General features: G+C 38.0%; 1 protein-coding gene across 2 annotated transcripts; it reads right to left on the bottom strand.

The window, feature by feature from the left end:
- Nucleotides 1-2087: 2087 nt before the first annotated feature.
- On the bottom strand, nt 2088-16217 carry LOC144635836 (mechanosensory protein 2-like). 2 transcript variants are annotated; one of them, XM_078494955.1, is made up of 8 exons: nt 16095-16217; nt 13845-13945; nt 12308-12380; nt 11940-12022; nt 9938-10141; nt 6181-6236; nt 4122-4200; nt 2088-3976 (listed from the first exon to the last, which is right to left on the bottom strand). In XM_078494955.1, the coding sequence occupies exons 1-8, from the start codon at nt 16105-16107 to the stop codon at nt 3779-3781; spliced, it is 807 nt and encodes a 268-aa protein (XP_078351081.1). In that variant the 5' UTR covers nt 16108-16217; the 3' UTR covers nt 2088-3778. The 2 variants fall into 2 exon arrangements, with proteins under 2 accessions (XP_078351081.1, XP_078351089.1); XM_078494963.1 differs by having other exon boundaries at nt 13845-13938; nt 16091-16186.
- Between the last annotated feature and the right edge of the window lie 1052 nt (nt 16218-17269).

The raw sequence follows: 17269 nt of genomic DNA, 5'->3' as shown, positions 1-17269 counted from the left end.
TGAATGTTTTCTTGCGTGAATGGGTCATTGATATATATTTTTTCAAATAAGCGTTCAATGATGTTACACAATCTCACTTCAAATTAACCTGAAATCATGCCCTCCCTCCCTACTTCTAAGCGGGGGAAAAAATGCCTGATCGCAGGTTAACTTTGAATTAGCCTGTGTTGCAGACGAACAAAAACCCCGGCAAGTCGATTTTTAGCATACTGGAAAGTTTTTACATATCTTAGATTAACCTGCGATCAGGCTTTCTTTTTTTTTCGCGGCGGAGGGAAGGCGAAAAAAAAAGGAAAGCCTGATACAATTTCTTGTGAAGTCGTCTGCCGCCCCCTAATTAAAGTATCTGTCAACGTCGTCGAGAATGTCGGCGATGCCATCAGATAAGCGTGATTAGCGCCTTCAAATTATATTTTTACTCTCACAAACGTGTGTTTGAATAACCCTTTTGAACGAGCTGATCGGATGGTTTTTAAAATTTGTTTTCTGCAAAGGCTGATTTTGTGTAAGGCTCAGGTTAGACATTTCAAGGTTGTAGTTTTCGTCACTGGCACGATCGTCTGGCGTCTTTGGTGGTGTGATGTAATAATGCACCAGTCAATATAAACCCCCGCACCCCCCCGGCCGGGACATAGCGGGGCATTTGACAGGAACTTACATCAAAAGTTGTTTAACGCCCCGCACCCTGTGGCAGTTTTTATGTTCTAATGGGAATAAATACCCCCGCCCAAGTGCCCCGGTCCTTTCGGAAATAGCGTCAGCTGAATAATTTATAGCCAATGGATTTAAAAAAAACAAAAAAACAAAGATACTGTACACAACAAGAACGTTTATTAATGGCTGACCAAATGCAGCAATTTAGACAACAACGGCCAATATTTCAGTTATAATAAATGAGAAATATAAATAGAAAACTCATTTTCGAACAACAATCACGAACAAGATACTTCGGATGGCCTTTTTACGTTACAAATTAGCGAGGATACTAACCTTTCTCTCTTCGCAATCCGCCATTGACCCCGGGGGGGGGGGGGGACTCGCATATGAAAGTGACGGGGATGCTCGTCGTCTCGCTTAGGGGTGTAAATTTCGGACTTTTGGTCTCGCTTAGGGTGTTCCGGGGAAAAACGCCCAAAACGCCAATATTTTTAGCCATAATGGTCTCGTTTAGGGTTACACACGAAGAAATATACAAATATAAACTCCATTCTTAGTTTTTTGGTATCTTTTAGGGGTCAAGAAAGGCTTGTGCCACACCCAGATTGGTCTCTTTTAGGGGTTCTTTTCAAAATTTCCGACGAGCATCCCCGTCCCTTTAATATGGGAGTCCCCCCCCCCCCCTGGGCCATTGACGCCATTGCCACCAAGGTCCAATATCTCGACCCAGTCTTCTCTGAAAATTATCGTGCCAGTCTTTCCGCTGTCAGAGGAAAATGCCCCGCTCCATGCCCCGGCTGATTTAGTACGAAGTTCAAAAGCTTTCAAAAGCCCCGGTAGCCGTGCCTCTCAGTGTCGTCAAATCACTTCAAATTCCCCGCTAATGCCCCGCTATGTCCCGGCCCGGGGGGTGCGGGGGTTTATATTGACTGGTGCATAATCTTCGACACCATTGGTGATAGATCACGCTCTTGCCGAATTCCGTCGGAAGCACCGCCAAAACATCTTTTCTTTCACAAACTATTCGTTGAATACACTCCCTTTGTTCGTCTTTAAATGTTTTGTGAACAAAACTCTTGAGAGATTTTCTAAAAGCTAGAAGAACTCGCTCTCTACTTCATTCCGCTCAACACCCGCCATGATAACAATCTTCTACGCGTGATATTTTTGGACCGGAAATTAGACTTGAACTCAATTAGCCAATCAAGATAGAGTTTTAATGTTGCCTTTTGTTTTCTGACCAATCAGAAAAAAGTCCAGATTCTGGACTTTTTACAGACGACTCGACAAGTAATTGTATCAGGCGTTCATTTTTCCGTTGACCCCTCCGCCGCGAGAAAAATAACGCCTGATCGCAGGTTAATCTTAGATTGTTTATATCATCACTGGGTAACAGAAGTTCAATGACACACTAATAATTCACTGCATCATACAATTACTCTCTGTGTGTTTATTATTCAATGCTCTGTTTGCAAGGCTTTTATGAATAAGACTGATGAAACAGACATCATTCTCCCAGGGGGGTACTTGCAGTATTCATGACGGGGGGGTCCAACGGAGCTTCATATTGCGAACCCAAAAAAATACATGAGCCTGAAATTTTACACCCAAAAAAATACCTGGCAACAAAATTTTCTACCCCAAAAAATACAAAACCTAGCACCTCGATACTGATTTATTCAATCAAACAGACTTTAAGTCCTAAAAAAATACATGACAGATCTCTTGACCCAAAAAAATACCGAGGGTGTAAATTTTCAACCCCAAAAAATACGTCGGACCTCCCCGTCATGTATACTGCAAGTACCCCCCTGGGATCATTCTGTGTGTCTACAAGTCCGGTGTCATATTTTGGACTGATGCATGGTCAGGACCGCTCATCCGACCCTGACAAAGGAGTCACATATCCTGCAGCCTGCTGATCCAGTATGAATAGAGATACGAAAAGAGTAATAGCTGACATGGCAATTGTTACTGAAAAGCATTTTAAACCACTAAACTATCTACTAGCCTGGAGTAATTCTCACTGCTAACAAATAAACTAAAGTAGTTTGTACTACAAAAAGGAAATTGTACACCACATTGCATGTGCATCATTTAAAATTAATTGATAACTGAATTGTTTTCTGTGATAATATATTTTCACGTTTTAAAAATCTCCACCAACCTGACATTGTCAGAACAATAATTTTGTATAATTTTTATTGCATACATAATGTCCACTTATTGGAACTTAAAAAAAAGAAAAACAGCTGATTCTTACACATAATATGCACTAGTCAATACCAGCGTGCAAATCCCCTCTGGGCTAATACAGGGCACATGCACAGGCTGTGATCCAGGGAGACTGGCACTAATGGATATGACTGATGTATGTTATAATACCAGTGATTTTTTTTAGCACCACATTGTACTTGACTGCTCTTCAATAAAGCTTTTCTTTTCAGCTAAAGACACGAAGGGAGGGTGAAATCCTTATTTCTCTGGCCTCCAAGGAAACCAAAAACTGGTTTGAGATATTGGGAGTTCAAGAAATCGGCAGTAAAAAGGAGTATTTGAGGTAATGAAGCTAATCCAATTAGGAAAACCAATTTGGTTCAAGTTATTGGTAGATTAGTGAAATAAAGGGTTTGAGAAATCAGGATTCCTGTAGTTTAGCAAAAATGTCATACAGATCCCACACAAAAAATGTCATACAGATCCCACACAAAAAAAATCAGCAGTATAAGTCTTCTACTAAAAGGAATTCATCATCACTTTGTTTACCCTCGCCTTGAGTAAAAAAGTATAAAGATAAAGTGATCTCCTCTCAGGTTCAACTCTGCCAAGAAATTTGGGATGGTTAATATCCATTGCCAATCCCTCCATGAATTATATGTCTCTTTTACCAAGAACAATCTTTTAACTACAAATACTATAGCAAAAAGAAAACAGCATTACAGACCAAGTTCCATTCGTGTACTGTTAGTACGGTAATTAAACTAGACCAAAGTTAAATTAAAACAATACCGAAAAACTATTAATTACATTACTTCTGCACAATGTAAGAGCTGACTACACATGTCTACAGTGAACTATCTTGCATTGTTGAGTCAGTATCGGTTTTTTTCTGACTATCTAGTCACCCCTTCCTATCTGGCAGAAATCTACTGAGGAAATCCACAGGAAGAGGGAAAAGGACAGTGGAATTCTTTTCAGCTGAGATGGTCGTCAGCGTCTGCAAGTATCGCAACTGGAGGGCGGAGGGAGACTCAGAAATGATGTCAGCAGCCTCCTTTAATGCACGAGATGCATTCATCTCACCCTCAGCAGCAATGACCTGAAATAAGAGTGAAGCTATTAGACAATGAGCAAATTTCAGGGTAAATATACTTCCATCATACAGCAAGTATCATGAATCTGAAGGGCTTTGCTTAGCATATCAACCAATCAAAATGACGCTAAAAAAACTTCAAAAGTTGTACCTTGGCACGAGCTTCACGAGAGGCTTCAGCCTCAGCTGCCATGGCCCTCTGCAGTTGCTGAGGAAGACGTACATCCTTCCTGAAGTTAGTAACATTACAAAACATGTTAGTAATACATATGAAGGTTCTAACACTTTTGTTTATTAAGAAATAACAAGGTCACCAATTTATAACTTTTAATGACCGATTCAGCTCTGCATTAAAGTATCAGTGTACCCCAAAATTAACCATTTTAAAGAAAAATATATTTTGGCATTTTTAGGTAGATCACATTAAGACCTTTCATTTAAAAAAAAGCTACAAGAAAAAAGATCGACTCTAAACAAAGTTATGAAGGAAAAACATTTCTTGTCATTAATTATTTGATAATGATAGCTGTCAACAAGTTGTCCGAACGTGCGCCGGCGGCGATACTACCGTTGCGTGACTATCAGAGTTCTTGGTTTTTGATGAGTTGCTTTGAGTGTTTTGCGCTGGCAAAATGCATAGTTTTCCTGACGTCAAAGAAGAAACATTTTCCCATTTCTATCTCAAGTTCGAACAATGTTGCAAAAAACGAAAAAAAAACCAAAGATTTGGCAGATGCGCTAGTAGATAGCGACAACAAGTAATTATTCACTACCTTGAAGTGGTAATGCCACGAGCTAGCATCATGACCAGTCCCTTGATTTACTTTAGGATGCGTGCGATTCCACGTTTTTGTTGTTTCAGATTTAACATTTCTAAAACTGTTGCACTGGGACGAAAATTGTTAAAGCACGAGCAGTAGAACTGAAATCATGCAACAGACCGTTTCCAGCCAGAACGTTTCCAACATTTGACACCGTTTTGAACAAGATCTATTGTTAAAGTAAAATGTTAAAGTAAAATTTTCACACGTATTGTGTAATTAATCTCATTACACTGGAAGAATGCCCAAATATACATTTTCTTTCGTATCTCGAAAACAAAGTTTCGAAGAGAGAGGCGCACATTTTTAGTTCGTTTTCAGTGGAGTTTCAACAATTTTCGCTGAAATTTGCAAAGAATGTTGCTAATAATCGAGCAACAGAACTGTGTCGGCGAATTTTTATATTTTTCTTCTTTCACAAGTTATGGCTGTTTAAACAAAGAGAATAGTTGTTTCTTACACTCTGGAAGTTTAACTGCGTGTCAAAAACAAACCAGACAAGTAATCAATATTTCCAGACACAGTTTTTTAGAGAAAGGTGTGAAGAACACATAGCGATCGCTTTTTCTTCTTCAAATTTGTCCGGAAGTGAACCCGATTTATGAGCCTTGGTACTTTTGGAAATAACACGCTCTATTTGGACAACTTTAAAGTGCTACTATGATCAAGTTTTTGATTTTCATTTTTTTTACATTCTCGTGAAAAATTAGACTTTCTTACTCACCTTGCCAAATTTCAATCTATTACAAACATCAGAAGTCGTTTTATTATAACATTATACCAGAGAGTTTATGGCCACCATTAATCAACCTTGTTCCAAAGCTTGGTTGTGAATAGGGAGAAAATGACGTCAAAGGCTAAAATACCTCATGGGTTGAAATTAGAATAACAATCAGCATAGAAAATTGCACGAAAAACAAGCCCAAAGTTTTTGTTGTTTTACGCGTGATTTTCAATACATATTGTTATTATAATTTTAACCTGTGAGGTATTTTGTAGCCTGTGATGTCATTTTCTCACGATTCGCAACCAAGCCTTGGAACAAGGTTGTTTAATGGCAGCCGTAATTTATCGTAAATAAACGTTAAAATAAAACGACTTCTGACGCTTGTAATGGATTAAAAATTGGCAAGGTGAGTAAGAAAGTCTTATTGTACACAAAAATGTAAAAAAGTGGAAATTGAAAATTTGATCATAGTAGCACTTTAATATTTTAACTTAATATAAATATATTTTCGTAATGTACAATTCCTAAGCTTTCAGAAAATATATACATTGCTGGGGTTTGTGTTAATTACCAGATGGTAAGGCAGCTCCAATGCATGATGGTCATTTGGGGTACACTGATACCTTAAAATGGAAGCAGGAAAAAACTAAACTTTTACTTACACTTCCACACGCTCCACCTTGACTCCCCAAGGATCAGTGGCCTCATCCAAAGACGTCTGTTTAATGGTAGAAACAAAAATAAAATTTAAGTATTTCTTACATGCTATAAACATTTAACATTACTCCTAACTAGTTAAATAATATCTGGCTGAGCGCACGCTATTGCCTGTCACGACCGTCACAGAAAATGTAACGCTAAAAAACGTCTTAAAACATGAACTATGCAAACTGTAGAAAAAAATTGAAGACATAGATAAAAACTATATTTTATGTGCATCAAGTTATATATTATGTGCATCAAGTTATATATAAGCAAATCTTGAGAAAACTCTTTATTCGCATAAAAAACAAAAATAAAGAAAAAGCATTTGCGTAAAAGTGTCAAATTAGGAGGAGACACATTTTGAGAAATTACATTTACTGTAATGTGTTTAACCACAATATCATGCTAATTTTTATATATTTGAAGTGCACATTACCTGTACTTCCTTATGCATCAGTTTCCACTTTGCTATTTTTTGTAATTAAAGAATAGCAATCACAAATTCAGCGTTACATGTTCAGGTTCAATGTGCCTATCGTGCGTTTGGTTTTCGCTGATTATGGTTTAAAACGTTTTATAATATAGATAGGAGTCTACGCGCGCTCTGATTGGCTAAAAACCTATGTTTTATCAGAGTATAAAACAAAGAAAAATCATGTTTTATTGTTTTTCGTCAGCTTTCCTCGAGTGCTTCGCGCGTCGTTGACTGTTCGTTGGCTATAACCACTCGTATCCAACAAGGGCGAATGGAATAATTGTTTTATTAAATTCCTTTTTAAGTATAAATCCACTGGACATTTCATTTTGATGTAAACGAAGTGAGGCGGGAAAAATTGTGGCGCGGTGTCCACTGTTTGAGTTGAATGAAACTCGCAAGGAAAGCGAGCGAGAGAGTTTTCTTTCGAAGATTTTCTTCGACGATCTCCTCTTAAATCGTCTATTCATGCTGGAACTTGATTGTGACAACAATTAAGGTTTACGGGAATATCCGAAGCAATAGCTTTTCTGGAAATTATACGCCTTGTTCAAGTCAAACGAAGCAAGGGACGGATGTCATCGAGACTACTATATTATGCTGAGACGAAATTGCACTCGGTGCAGTCGGTAAAGTTTATCGAAGTTCAAAAAGACAAGATCAAGATTAAAAGGTAACAAACTTACCTGAAATGCTTAGCCTTATTTTACGTCGAATACTGAATGAAATTGTGTCAGTTTTCTGGTCTTCCCGTAAACTATTTTCTGCTTTTCATCTTTGTTTACTCGCTCTTGTTGTACATATTTTTTATTAAACTTTTCCCTCGTGTTCTCAAATGCCCGTCGTGTTTTATGACAGTATAAAACATGGCTTAGGCTTCTTTATTTGTTAATTAAAAAGAGCTTTTCAAACATTTAAAACGAGCGTTTCAATCGTTTAAAACTTTTCACTGTTTTGGTGCGTTTCGATCGTATCAAACTTTTCATCGATGTACGGACATGTACTTTGCGGTTTTCTTGGTTCTTGGTCGGTTCTCAGGTCTCAAAACAAACTCATACGACCCATATTTTCAGCTTAATCAACCAACTGTATTAATAAAGCACGTACAAATCATAAAGTTATGCCCACACGTCAACAGAGTAATGTGCACTTTTTATCTGATAAATTTCGTTCGTTTTACTTTCGTATCATCGTATCTATTTATAGTCTGGTCATGTCTGGCTCTTTCGATTATGTTTCTTTCCTATAAAACGGTTCCAAATATCAAAAACTTGTATCATTTACTATTAAAACCAACTGCTCCATGATTCATAAATTTCGCTTTAACATAAATCAGCACTTCAATTTGTTTCGGCGCTAAATTTCACACTTCAATGAACAAACAGCTGACAAATAAAGTTGTCTTGAAATTTCGCGAAGCAAAACTATGTGACTGACGTCGATCTTTCCGTGTCATGCTGACCGTAATTAATTAAAACTTCGAATAGTTTTGATGTGACTGGGTTTTTTTACGGTAGTTTGCTTCGAACGCTAAAAACGATTGAAACGATTAATTATGATAAACGCTTCAATCGATTCAAACGAACGATGCCAAACGTTTTAAATGAATTAAACGCACGTTCAAAAATACCTCGCAGTTGCAACATGAAAACCAAACGAACACTACTTAAACGATCAAAACGTATGCAAACGAAACCAACATCTCCTTCAAATGTGACGGAAGTGACCGAACTTTAGCACAAATCGCCGAGGTAATCCTCTCGTTTTCTTGAAGTCACGCGTACAAAAGTTTACCGGTAAGACAATAATAAATAGTTTAAATAATGAGTATTTATGATCTGTTATCACATTCCAAGAAGTGCGCACCATAACGATAAAAATTAAGTGGAGAACTGAAAAAGTGGACCTTGATAGCGCGTGTCAGGCAATAGCGTGCGCTGAGCCATCTGGTTTTCAAATAAATAACTGATGAGTGGCTATTTATTTATTTATTTATTTGCTCAACCCTCCAAGTTTATTTTTTTGCTTAGTAGCCATTTGGCCACCGACTGCTCAAGTTTGGTCGCCAGTGAAAAATTTTAGTCGCTAAATTAAGCCACGCTTTCAATCCTTCTCCTTCATTTTAGTCGCCAGGCTGGCGACTTCAGTTCCAATTTGGTCGCCAGCTCCAAAATTTTAGTCGCCATGGCGACTAAAATGGTCTTAACTTGGAGGGTTGTTGCTCAGTTTGCCTTATACAGAAATAATATCCACAAGAGTTAATAAAAATAATAAAAAATAGTGCATATGACATACATAAACAAAGAAAGAAAATAATTACCTACAAAAATCTCGATGATTTGGTAAGTGCAGAATGCAATATGGAACAATTGAAAGTATGATGTTTTATATATGTTCGTGTTTATTTGCTTTATTTTACTTTCGGAAAAACTGTTCACAGGCTACTTGTACTCTTTCCCTGGTGTTCCATACGCTAATCTTTGCAAAAGTAACACGACACTTTTGTTCGTTTGTAACAAAATACTTTTGTTTTTTGTTTGTTTTACGGCGGCATCGATGACATTTGTTTAATTTAATTAAGTTACGGTTTAGACTGCACGAAAGACGATTCTCAAAAACTAAAGAAACAAATCTAATCAAAAAACATATTTTTCGACAGGTTTTTTAAAACGCAGTACAGCTAGGATATGTTTCCTGGTTATCAGGTGTTCACGCCGTCCCGGTGCAGTTTGCAACCTAATTACGAAAGCGCTGTGAAAGTCTCAAAATCTAATTTAATTAATTTGCGGTTTTTACTTGGCGCCACGAAGTCTGCAGGAATCCTACCACAAACACGCAATACAAGCGATGTTCATGAGAGTTCCAGCAAAAAATGTAGACTAAACTGCGCATGCGTTTGGCGTAAAGAACGTTGCCCTAGAACGTCAAGTAGTACCACAAGGAGAGCAAAGGGTTTTCTGAAACAAATATATACGTTTGAGATCTTCATATGAAAGTAACATAGATGTGCTCCAGGTTTTACCTAGGGGTACGGTCAGGTGCTCCCCACCCCCACCCCCTCCACAAGGAATAATTAATTAATTGATATTAATTAATTAATTGCTGATTAAAAGTTTACACCATAGTGCTTTAGCGCTTGAGGGGTTTAGGGGTTTATCACACGACTGCCCACCAAACCATCACAAAAGTGCATTCTGCACTAAAAAGGACCATTTTATAATAAGGAGTACATGTTTTACCTGCATGACATGGCTGATCACCTCACGGTCAGCCAGGATCTCACTGAGGTTTTTGGTACCCAGCACATTTCGCAGGGTGGTCTGTGCCAGCAGGCGTGTGGAGCGATTGGCGTTCTCCACATTGGTAATAGATGTGGTAGCATCATGGATTCTGAAATACACCACAGCATCTACCGCCACAGTCACACTGTCTTTTGTTAAAATCTGAAACAGAATTTTTTTTTATATATTTTAGATTCTGGATGTAGTTACAATATATGAAGGCCTAATCAGTTGAGGTCAGCTCTCAAAACCTTGAAAATAGTCCTTGCAAACAAGTGAAAAATGGGGACTTGATGTACATATCACTTGTTATAGTTGTGCAATTTACATCCACTATTTTAAATATTTCTTAGACTGTCCACAGCCCTCTATTTTTTCAATCGATGAGCGCGCAGTGAGAACTGGCAAGAGAACTGGACGCCGGCGCAAAATGGAAGAAGCAAGGGGGTGGGGGGCGGGGGAGCGAAAAAAATAGAGGGGCTGTAGACATCTTTGGAAATATCGAATTTCCCGTTTCTCCAGAAACGGAAAATTCCAATTGGTTGAGAGGCGACAAAAGTGTCATCGCCTTGACAACGACCGATCACGATTGCTTGCAGGTGGTGTCTTGCGGTTTGCTCGAGTTGTCATCATTGTTGACATGCTGTGATTTGCGATGGATCGATTATTGGAACGCTCGTTGGAGAAATTTCCAAACGTTTTGTCGCTCAAAGCCGAGCAGAAAGAGGCTGTTCGCCACCTTCTTTGTTCAAAGGAAATTTTCGGAATTTTTCCGACTGGCTTCTGGAAAAGCCTTATCTACCAGCTGTATGCTACGGCGAAACAACTGCAAGAAGATGGGAATGTTGTTGTTCTTGTTGTTTTGCCGCTAAGAAGCTAGCCTGAATTTCAGACATCCCTCTGTGCTCGCCTGCTCACCAGGAGGCGAAGGTGAGCAGGCGATCACAGAGGGATGTCTGAAATTCAGGCTACTAAAAAGCATCATGAATAATCAAATTAAATCACCTGGCCGGCATAACTTTTGGCAAATCACTTGGCTGGCATAACTTTGCCTCACCAAAGACGTGTGATGCGAACGTGACATTCTTTTGAATCGCTCGTCACAATCAACTTGCCTTGATGTAGGAGATTCTACGTGCTAGAGATTTCTTTATAAATTCAACATTGCTTGCTGCAAGTCTAGCTTAGCTTAAGATGCACAAGATGAACACACTCTACTTGAACGAAATTCGTCTTCTTGCAATTCCCAAATCGATCAAGACGTCTGCCAACTTTCGCCGTAAAACACCTTCAAATTTTGGCTCGACAAATAAATTTTCCGTAGAGATGTACGATGTCTTGCCGAAGGTTTCCAAGCAAATCGAGAATAAGCACCCGCATATTTTGCAAAAATCGGAGGGACCGTTTGAATTTAGCTTCCTGCCTCTTTTTGCAGGTTTTTTGGTGGTCGAAGAAGTCGTCTCAGACGTTGTTGTCACCACGCGTGTAGTTGTTTGGTAAACTGACACTTGTAGTCAATTAAACAAGCACTTTACCGCTCAAATTTAATTGGTCCGATTTAATTGAAAGGTCAAGAGGCAGAGTTGTAAATTACAAGGCGATGACAAGGGGAGGAGTCTAATACTTCTACTTTTATTCAAAGATGTCTACAGCCTCTCTATTTTTGTTTCGCTCGCTTCTTCCCCCCAATGCCCCCCCCCCCTCCCGCACGCGGGCGCTCACGCTTTGCGCTCTCTTCGTTTGCCCTTTTGCGCTCGCTTCGTTTGCTTTTTTGCATTGAAAAATCAAAAGGCTGTGGGCAGTCTACATATTTCTATTTTATTCCATTTTTGGTCGGGGATACAGATAATTCCATTGTCCCGTGCAACTGACAATTTAATATTTCGCATTGCTATTTTATTGTAGAATTTTACAGTATTACACGGTTTACTGTCAATATTGTCAGAGTATTGTTGATTACCTCTTGTGGCGGCACATCAAAGGACACTGTTCTTAGATCAACTTTCTGGTAGGAGTCAATACAAGGTAAGATAAAGAACAATCCTAAAAGAAAATCAGAAAAACCTTTTTCAAAAAATTGTCAGCCTGTCAAAAACTCTGTCCTTTAAAACATGAGGGCAGACATGAAAACAAATTGTTCCAGATGGGGGAATGCTAGGGTTTTCCAGGAGATATCTTGATATGGTGACATGATTTGTGGAGAAAAACATATTGAAATAATTTTTAGATTCCTCAAAGTTACAGCCATACATGGTCTCAGTGATCTATCAATATTGTTCAAAGTTGGTATGGGTTTTTTAATATAATTCTAAATTAATATATTTTAACCTGGTCCTTTTGCTCCTCCAGGCAGCAACCGACCAAGACGGAAAATAACGGCTCTCTCATACTCCTGAACAATCTGTTTTGAGTCAAAAAAAATAAATGAAATGCTAAATACCTAAAGACTATATAATTCACCTTTAATGAACGAAACAAAATTCTGAGCATTTTATCCATGAGAGGCATGCATGATAACGTATCGGTGATATTTAATTACAGTAGAATGATTCATCCGATCTGAGATTATTAAACACTAAATTTTCGGTGGCCTCTGTCCACCTTCATCAGAGTATTGAAAATGAGTTCGTTAAAATATTAGCGCGCGCTAGGCATGTTTGAATATGCCATCCAATCTTTAATTTCTTAACAATGGAGTGTAAGCGCCGGAAGGGGTTTCCTTTCGTTAACCGCATTGGAATCCACCGTAGAGTGCCACGACTCTAGGAACAGTCTCTTAGTGTAACTTGAGATTCCTCGTTCAAGGATCGTGGCATTTCTTGGGTGTATGTCATGCTCGGTTGATTCCGCGTGTTGCTTAATTGAAGACTCTCCATTACAAGCGCGGCACCATGCCAAACGCTTGGCCAGATCTTTAAGAAACCATAAGATCGGCCACAAGACCACCAAAGAAGAGGAATCGTCTATAAGGTCAGATGTAATGACTGCGCGTTTACTTACATTGGAGAAAGTAAGCGCTCTTGGAGCTCACGTGGAGCCGAACACGATCCCGGCCCCCTTGTAATGGAGAGTCTGCAATTAAACAACACGCGGAATCAACCGAGCATGACATCCACCCAAGAAATGCCACGATCCTTGAACGAGGAATCTCAAGTTACACCAAGAGACTGTTCCTAGAGTCGTGGCACTCTACGGCGGATTCCAATGGTTAACGAAAGGAAACCCCTTCCGGCGCTTACACTCCATTGTTAAGAAATTAAAGATTGGATGGCGTATTCAAACATGCCTAGTGGCACTAATATTTTAACAAACTCATTTTCAATACTCTGATGAAGGTGGACAGAGGCCACCGAAAATTTAGTGTTTAATAATCTCATATCGAATGAATCATTCTACTGAAATTACCTCTACCGATTGCCACAGACAAAGTGTATTTACAAGGATATTTACCGTATTTATTCGATTAAGCGCCCTGGGCGCCTATTAAATTTTTGGACCTTGAGGGTGGGCGCTTATTCCAGGCTGGGCACTTATTAAATTTTCACCGTCTTCAGCAAGTGGTAAGTTGATTTTGTAACAAAACAATAAGTAATAACACGTGAAGATGTACCAAAGCAGAATTGTAACTGTTCATTGAAAGTTTCTGTAAAATACTAAGAAAAAAATCGGTCTTCGGGAAAGACTCTCAGTAGTACTTGCTCAATTTTAACTCCTCTTGTGCACTTCACCTTTTTTGTGGGATGGGGGTGGGCGCTTATTCGAGGTTGGGCGCTTAATCGAATAAATACGGTAATTAGTGTACCGGCAAGTTTGTCATTTTGGTAAATTTTGTAATATAAAAATTATCATGCTACTTTTATCTTACCTTCAAGCAGAAGAACAGGGATAATGGGAGAGTACATACAAACATTACGATAGACAATGCTGTCAGCAAATAGTCGCAGCAGCCACGGCTGCTGCTTGACTCTGAAACAAAAATACAAAAATCCAAATAAATACCAACCTTACAGATATTACAAGCCATGTAATAAGTAACCAAGGTAACCATTCTTGTTTAAAGTATAATCATTAATTTTTTATACAAAATCCATGGGTATGTCACAAACATTAAAATCTCTAGACAGCCAGTTGTCAAGTAAGTTATAGATCTCCTAATATTGAAAAGACTTATTTCAAAGTGACTTCATATCTGAATATCTCTCCCTATTATTGCTGATTATTATTTTATTAAACCATGATCAGGTGTGTGTTGCCCTTGATATATGGAAAAATTATCCTTTATTTTACTAGATTAAGCAACATTCATAATTATATTACCAGGCAGAGTATTAGGTTATCTCCACCAAAGGTCAAATTAAATTACGGGAAAAACACCTTGCTTTTTAGTGGTGTGAAAATTTTTACTGAACTCCCTGCAAATACGGTAAATGTCGACAATATACAGACCTTTCGCCACGTAGCAAATATTTCTTTAATCATATTTTAGTAAATGTTTCTTTTAGCCTTCTTTGTAAATATCATTTTAATTAGCTTAGTACTTTTTAAATTTTTATGTAAATGTTTTAGATGCAGGACCCTTCTGCATGCCAGCCTATGCGCTGAATGAGATAACATGCTTAAATAGTTACTGCATCTGCTTATAAACCTTATCTAACACCCTTCAAAATATATATGCAGTTAGGACAAGTTGGCATGTACACTAAAACCAGGAACACCCCAGAACCACCAGTAACACCCTTCTAAAAGTTCACTCTAACCACGAAAAATGCTAACCAATCCACCAACTGCTTACTTCTAACCCTAATCCTAACTGTCAACTAACCTTGTTTGTGGGTGTTCTGATGTTTCAGGTTTTTCACATGTTGAGTTCAAGCATGTTGATAAAAATGGAAATGCACTGTATATGTACGCTATGGCCTAAATTGCATAATTCCCCACAACATGTTGGCATCTTACGCGATATCACTTATTTGTTTTATGTCCTGCACTTCAGAGAGTTTTGACAAGGTAATATGGGGTTGCAGGGTACATTTCTTAAATCACTCCCGCGCATGTCACCATGTGCACTCAAGCTTGTGTCAGTGCTCGCGCCTGTGCAGTATGTTTAAGCTATCATGTACAGTTTTGCAAAACAAAATTCAATGAGGAATTCTTACTCCTCCTGGAAGGTTAGTACAAAAGAAATATTGTTAAGTCAATATGTTCTTCATTAATTATTTACTGTAGTTGTTCCCTTATGGGAAAACTAGCCGACTTTACTTAAAAATTTAACAAACATCTTTTGCTGTTGTTGCCTTCACATATCTTTGTGAGCAGAAATAAATACAATATCTTATTGATGAAAAGAGGAAATTTTCCTTATGTGTGTAACTAAACTGGGATTACAGTCCCGTCGCATATCCTGACTGTCATGTATGTATTTACACGTATATTGAACACTGTTTTTTAAAATGTGCTTGGCCGACGCAGTTTTACAAGGTTTTTCAATTGGAGATTTGCCGAACGCAATTAAATCCTGTGACAAATAAATGGATGATCGTTTGTTCCACGAAACTGAATTTTCGTGCCTGAACTTTCGCAACGTTTTCAAAATGGATGCCGCACTTGTGTTACATGTTGTTGTTTTGCAGCAAGCATTTCTGTTGTTAAGTGGCTGACTTTGATAGGAAGCCATACGTCTACAGTGTTTTTGTCAAATTTAATACTTGGATTGAGTTTCACACAGGAGAAACATTACGACTGAAGCGGGAATGTTCTGAATTTAAAGAAACTCGTTTATACGCAGGCTGAAAGAGATGCGAATTTAATAATCTGCAGCACATAACATGGCACACACGATTACAAAAGCTTTCATCTTTTCGTGTTGAATTCATAAAGTTTTGGACGGCCTTTTATTTCAAAGTAACAAATAATGCTGTAAAACATCTTTTAGTAGACGTTAAATGTAACTAATGTGCACAGAATCAGCAAAAAATAATTATGAGCATGATCATAATCGATTCCTCCTTCTAACGTTGCAATTCTGGAAGCCATCAAAGAAGATCAATCTTTAGCTAACTGCAACTACTGGTACGTACTGTCACTTAAAATGTCTAAAACCAGTTATTTTACTGACCTTCTTGTTCCATTAAAGCCGTTTTCGGTTCTGTAGAGCTGTACGACCTAAACTCCGCCACGGCGAAACATACGAACGACAAGACCTCTCGAAATGGGTTAAACCGTTTACCAAATAAGGAGTTAAAGCCGAAAGTGTGTCCCTTCTAGGGGATGGAAAGTTAACTTTGTCACGCACCTGCTAACAAGCAACCTAGCAACATCTCCAAATAAACTATTTGTAGATGCAACTTAATTAAAACATTGAATTGGGAAAGAAAGCACTCTTTTATGACTCTTTGGGGTGGGTATTACTGTTATTGAAGAGCACATCCTGTTAGTAATTTCGTACAAAATGAAAACACTAAGATCTGTTGGCAATTTAGTGATTTCCATTCTGCAGCTGGTGCTCTGGTGTTAGATCATATCATCATGTACCGTTCAGCCAAGATATTTGATTGACTTCAGTTCTTTAAATTTCTTTTTCTCTAACTTCATTCGAAACAAACATAGTGCTTAAAAAGAGTCAATTAACTTCTTTTTTTATAGTCAGGTAATTGATTATTGTTTGCATGTTTATTTCATTCACATTTAATTACTTTTTCCTCTAGCTAATATCACATTATCTTTTTGCTAATGAAGTGTTACCATAACAACCATTAAATGGACCCAACTTTTCTCCAGTGCATGGTCACCACCCCACTCCTTATAAAAGTAATGGCCCTCTAAATTTAACCATTGGAATACTTAACCCAAAAATACATACCCCACAGAAGGTCATTGGAAATTTAAAGGAGATGGGTTTCAAAAGCCAAAATTTTTAAAAGAAAGTATGAAGCTAAATTGGAAAGTCCAGAGGGATGGGATATTGGTCCAAACTGAAAACCTTCCGTGGGGGAGGTATGGATATTTTCTGGAACAACACATTTCAGAATTTAGGGGGTACATCCTGCAGCAGGTTTGTTAGGTTATAGATGTCTTTTTTTTTCTTTTTGTTGTGGGAACATAAGATTTATGCCGAACAGATAAAAAAATGAATTTTTTAATATATAAAGAACTCATAAGAATCTGACTTTTAAAATTTTAAAATGATGAACGAATCATCCAAACGTCATTGGAAATAATATTATCATTACTGATTTTTATTCTTAATTATTAATTTTGTTGAAAGCCTCTGTTATTAGATAAAATACAACT

This window comes from Oculina patagonica, chromosome 1, assembly GCF_052425735.1.
Source record: "Oculina patagonica isolate OP01 chromosome 1, crgOcupat, whole genome shotgun sequence".
NCBI lineage: Eukaryota > Metazoa > Cnidaria > Anthozoa > Scleractinia > Oculinidae > Oculina > Oculina patagonica.
The sequence above is the reverse complement of the archived record's forward strand: the minus strand, read 5'-3'. Positions and strand labels throughout refer to the sequence as shown.

Excerpts from the sequence above, each read along its gene's own strand:
- LOC144635836 (XM_078494955.1), bottom strand. Across the intron at positions 12,023-12,307 it reads TGGAGGAGCAAAAGGACCAG|GATTGTTCTTTATCTTACCT; the intron begins GTTAAAATATAT and ends ATTTTCTTTTAG. Across the intron at positions 6,237-9,937 it reads TGATCAGCCATGTCATGCAG|ACGTCTTTGGATGAGGCCAC; the intron begins GTAAAACATGTA and ends ACCATTAAACAG.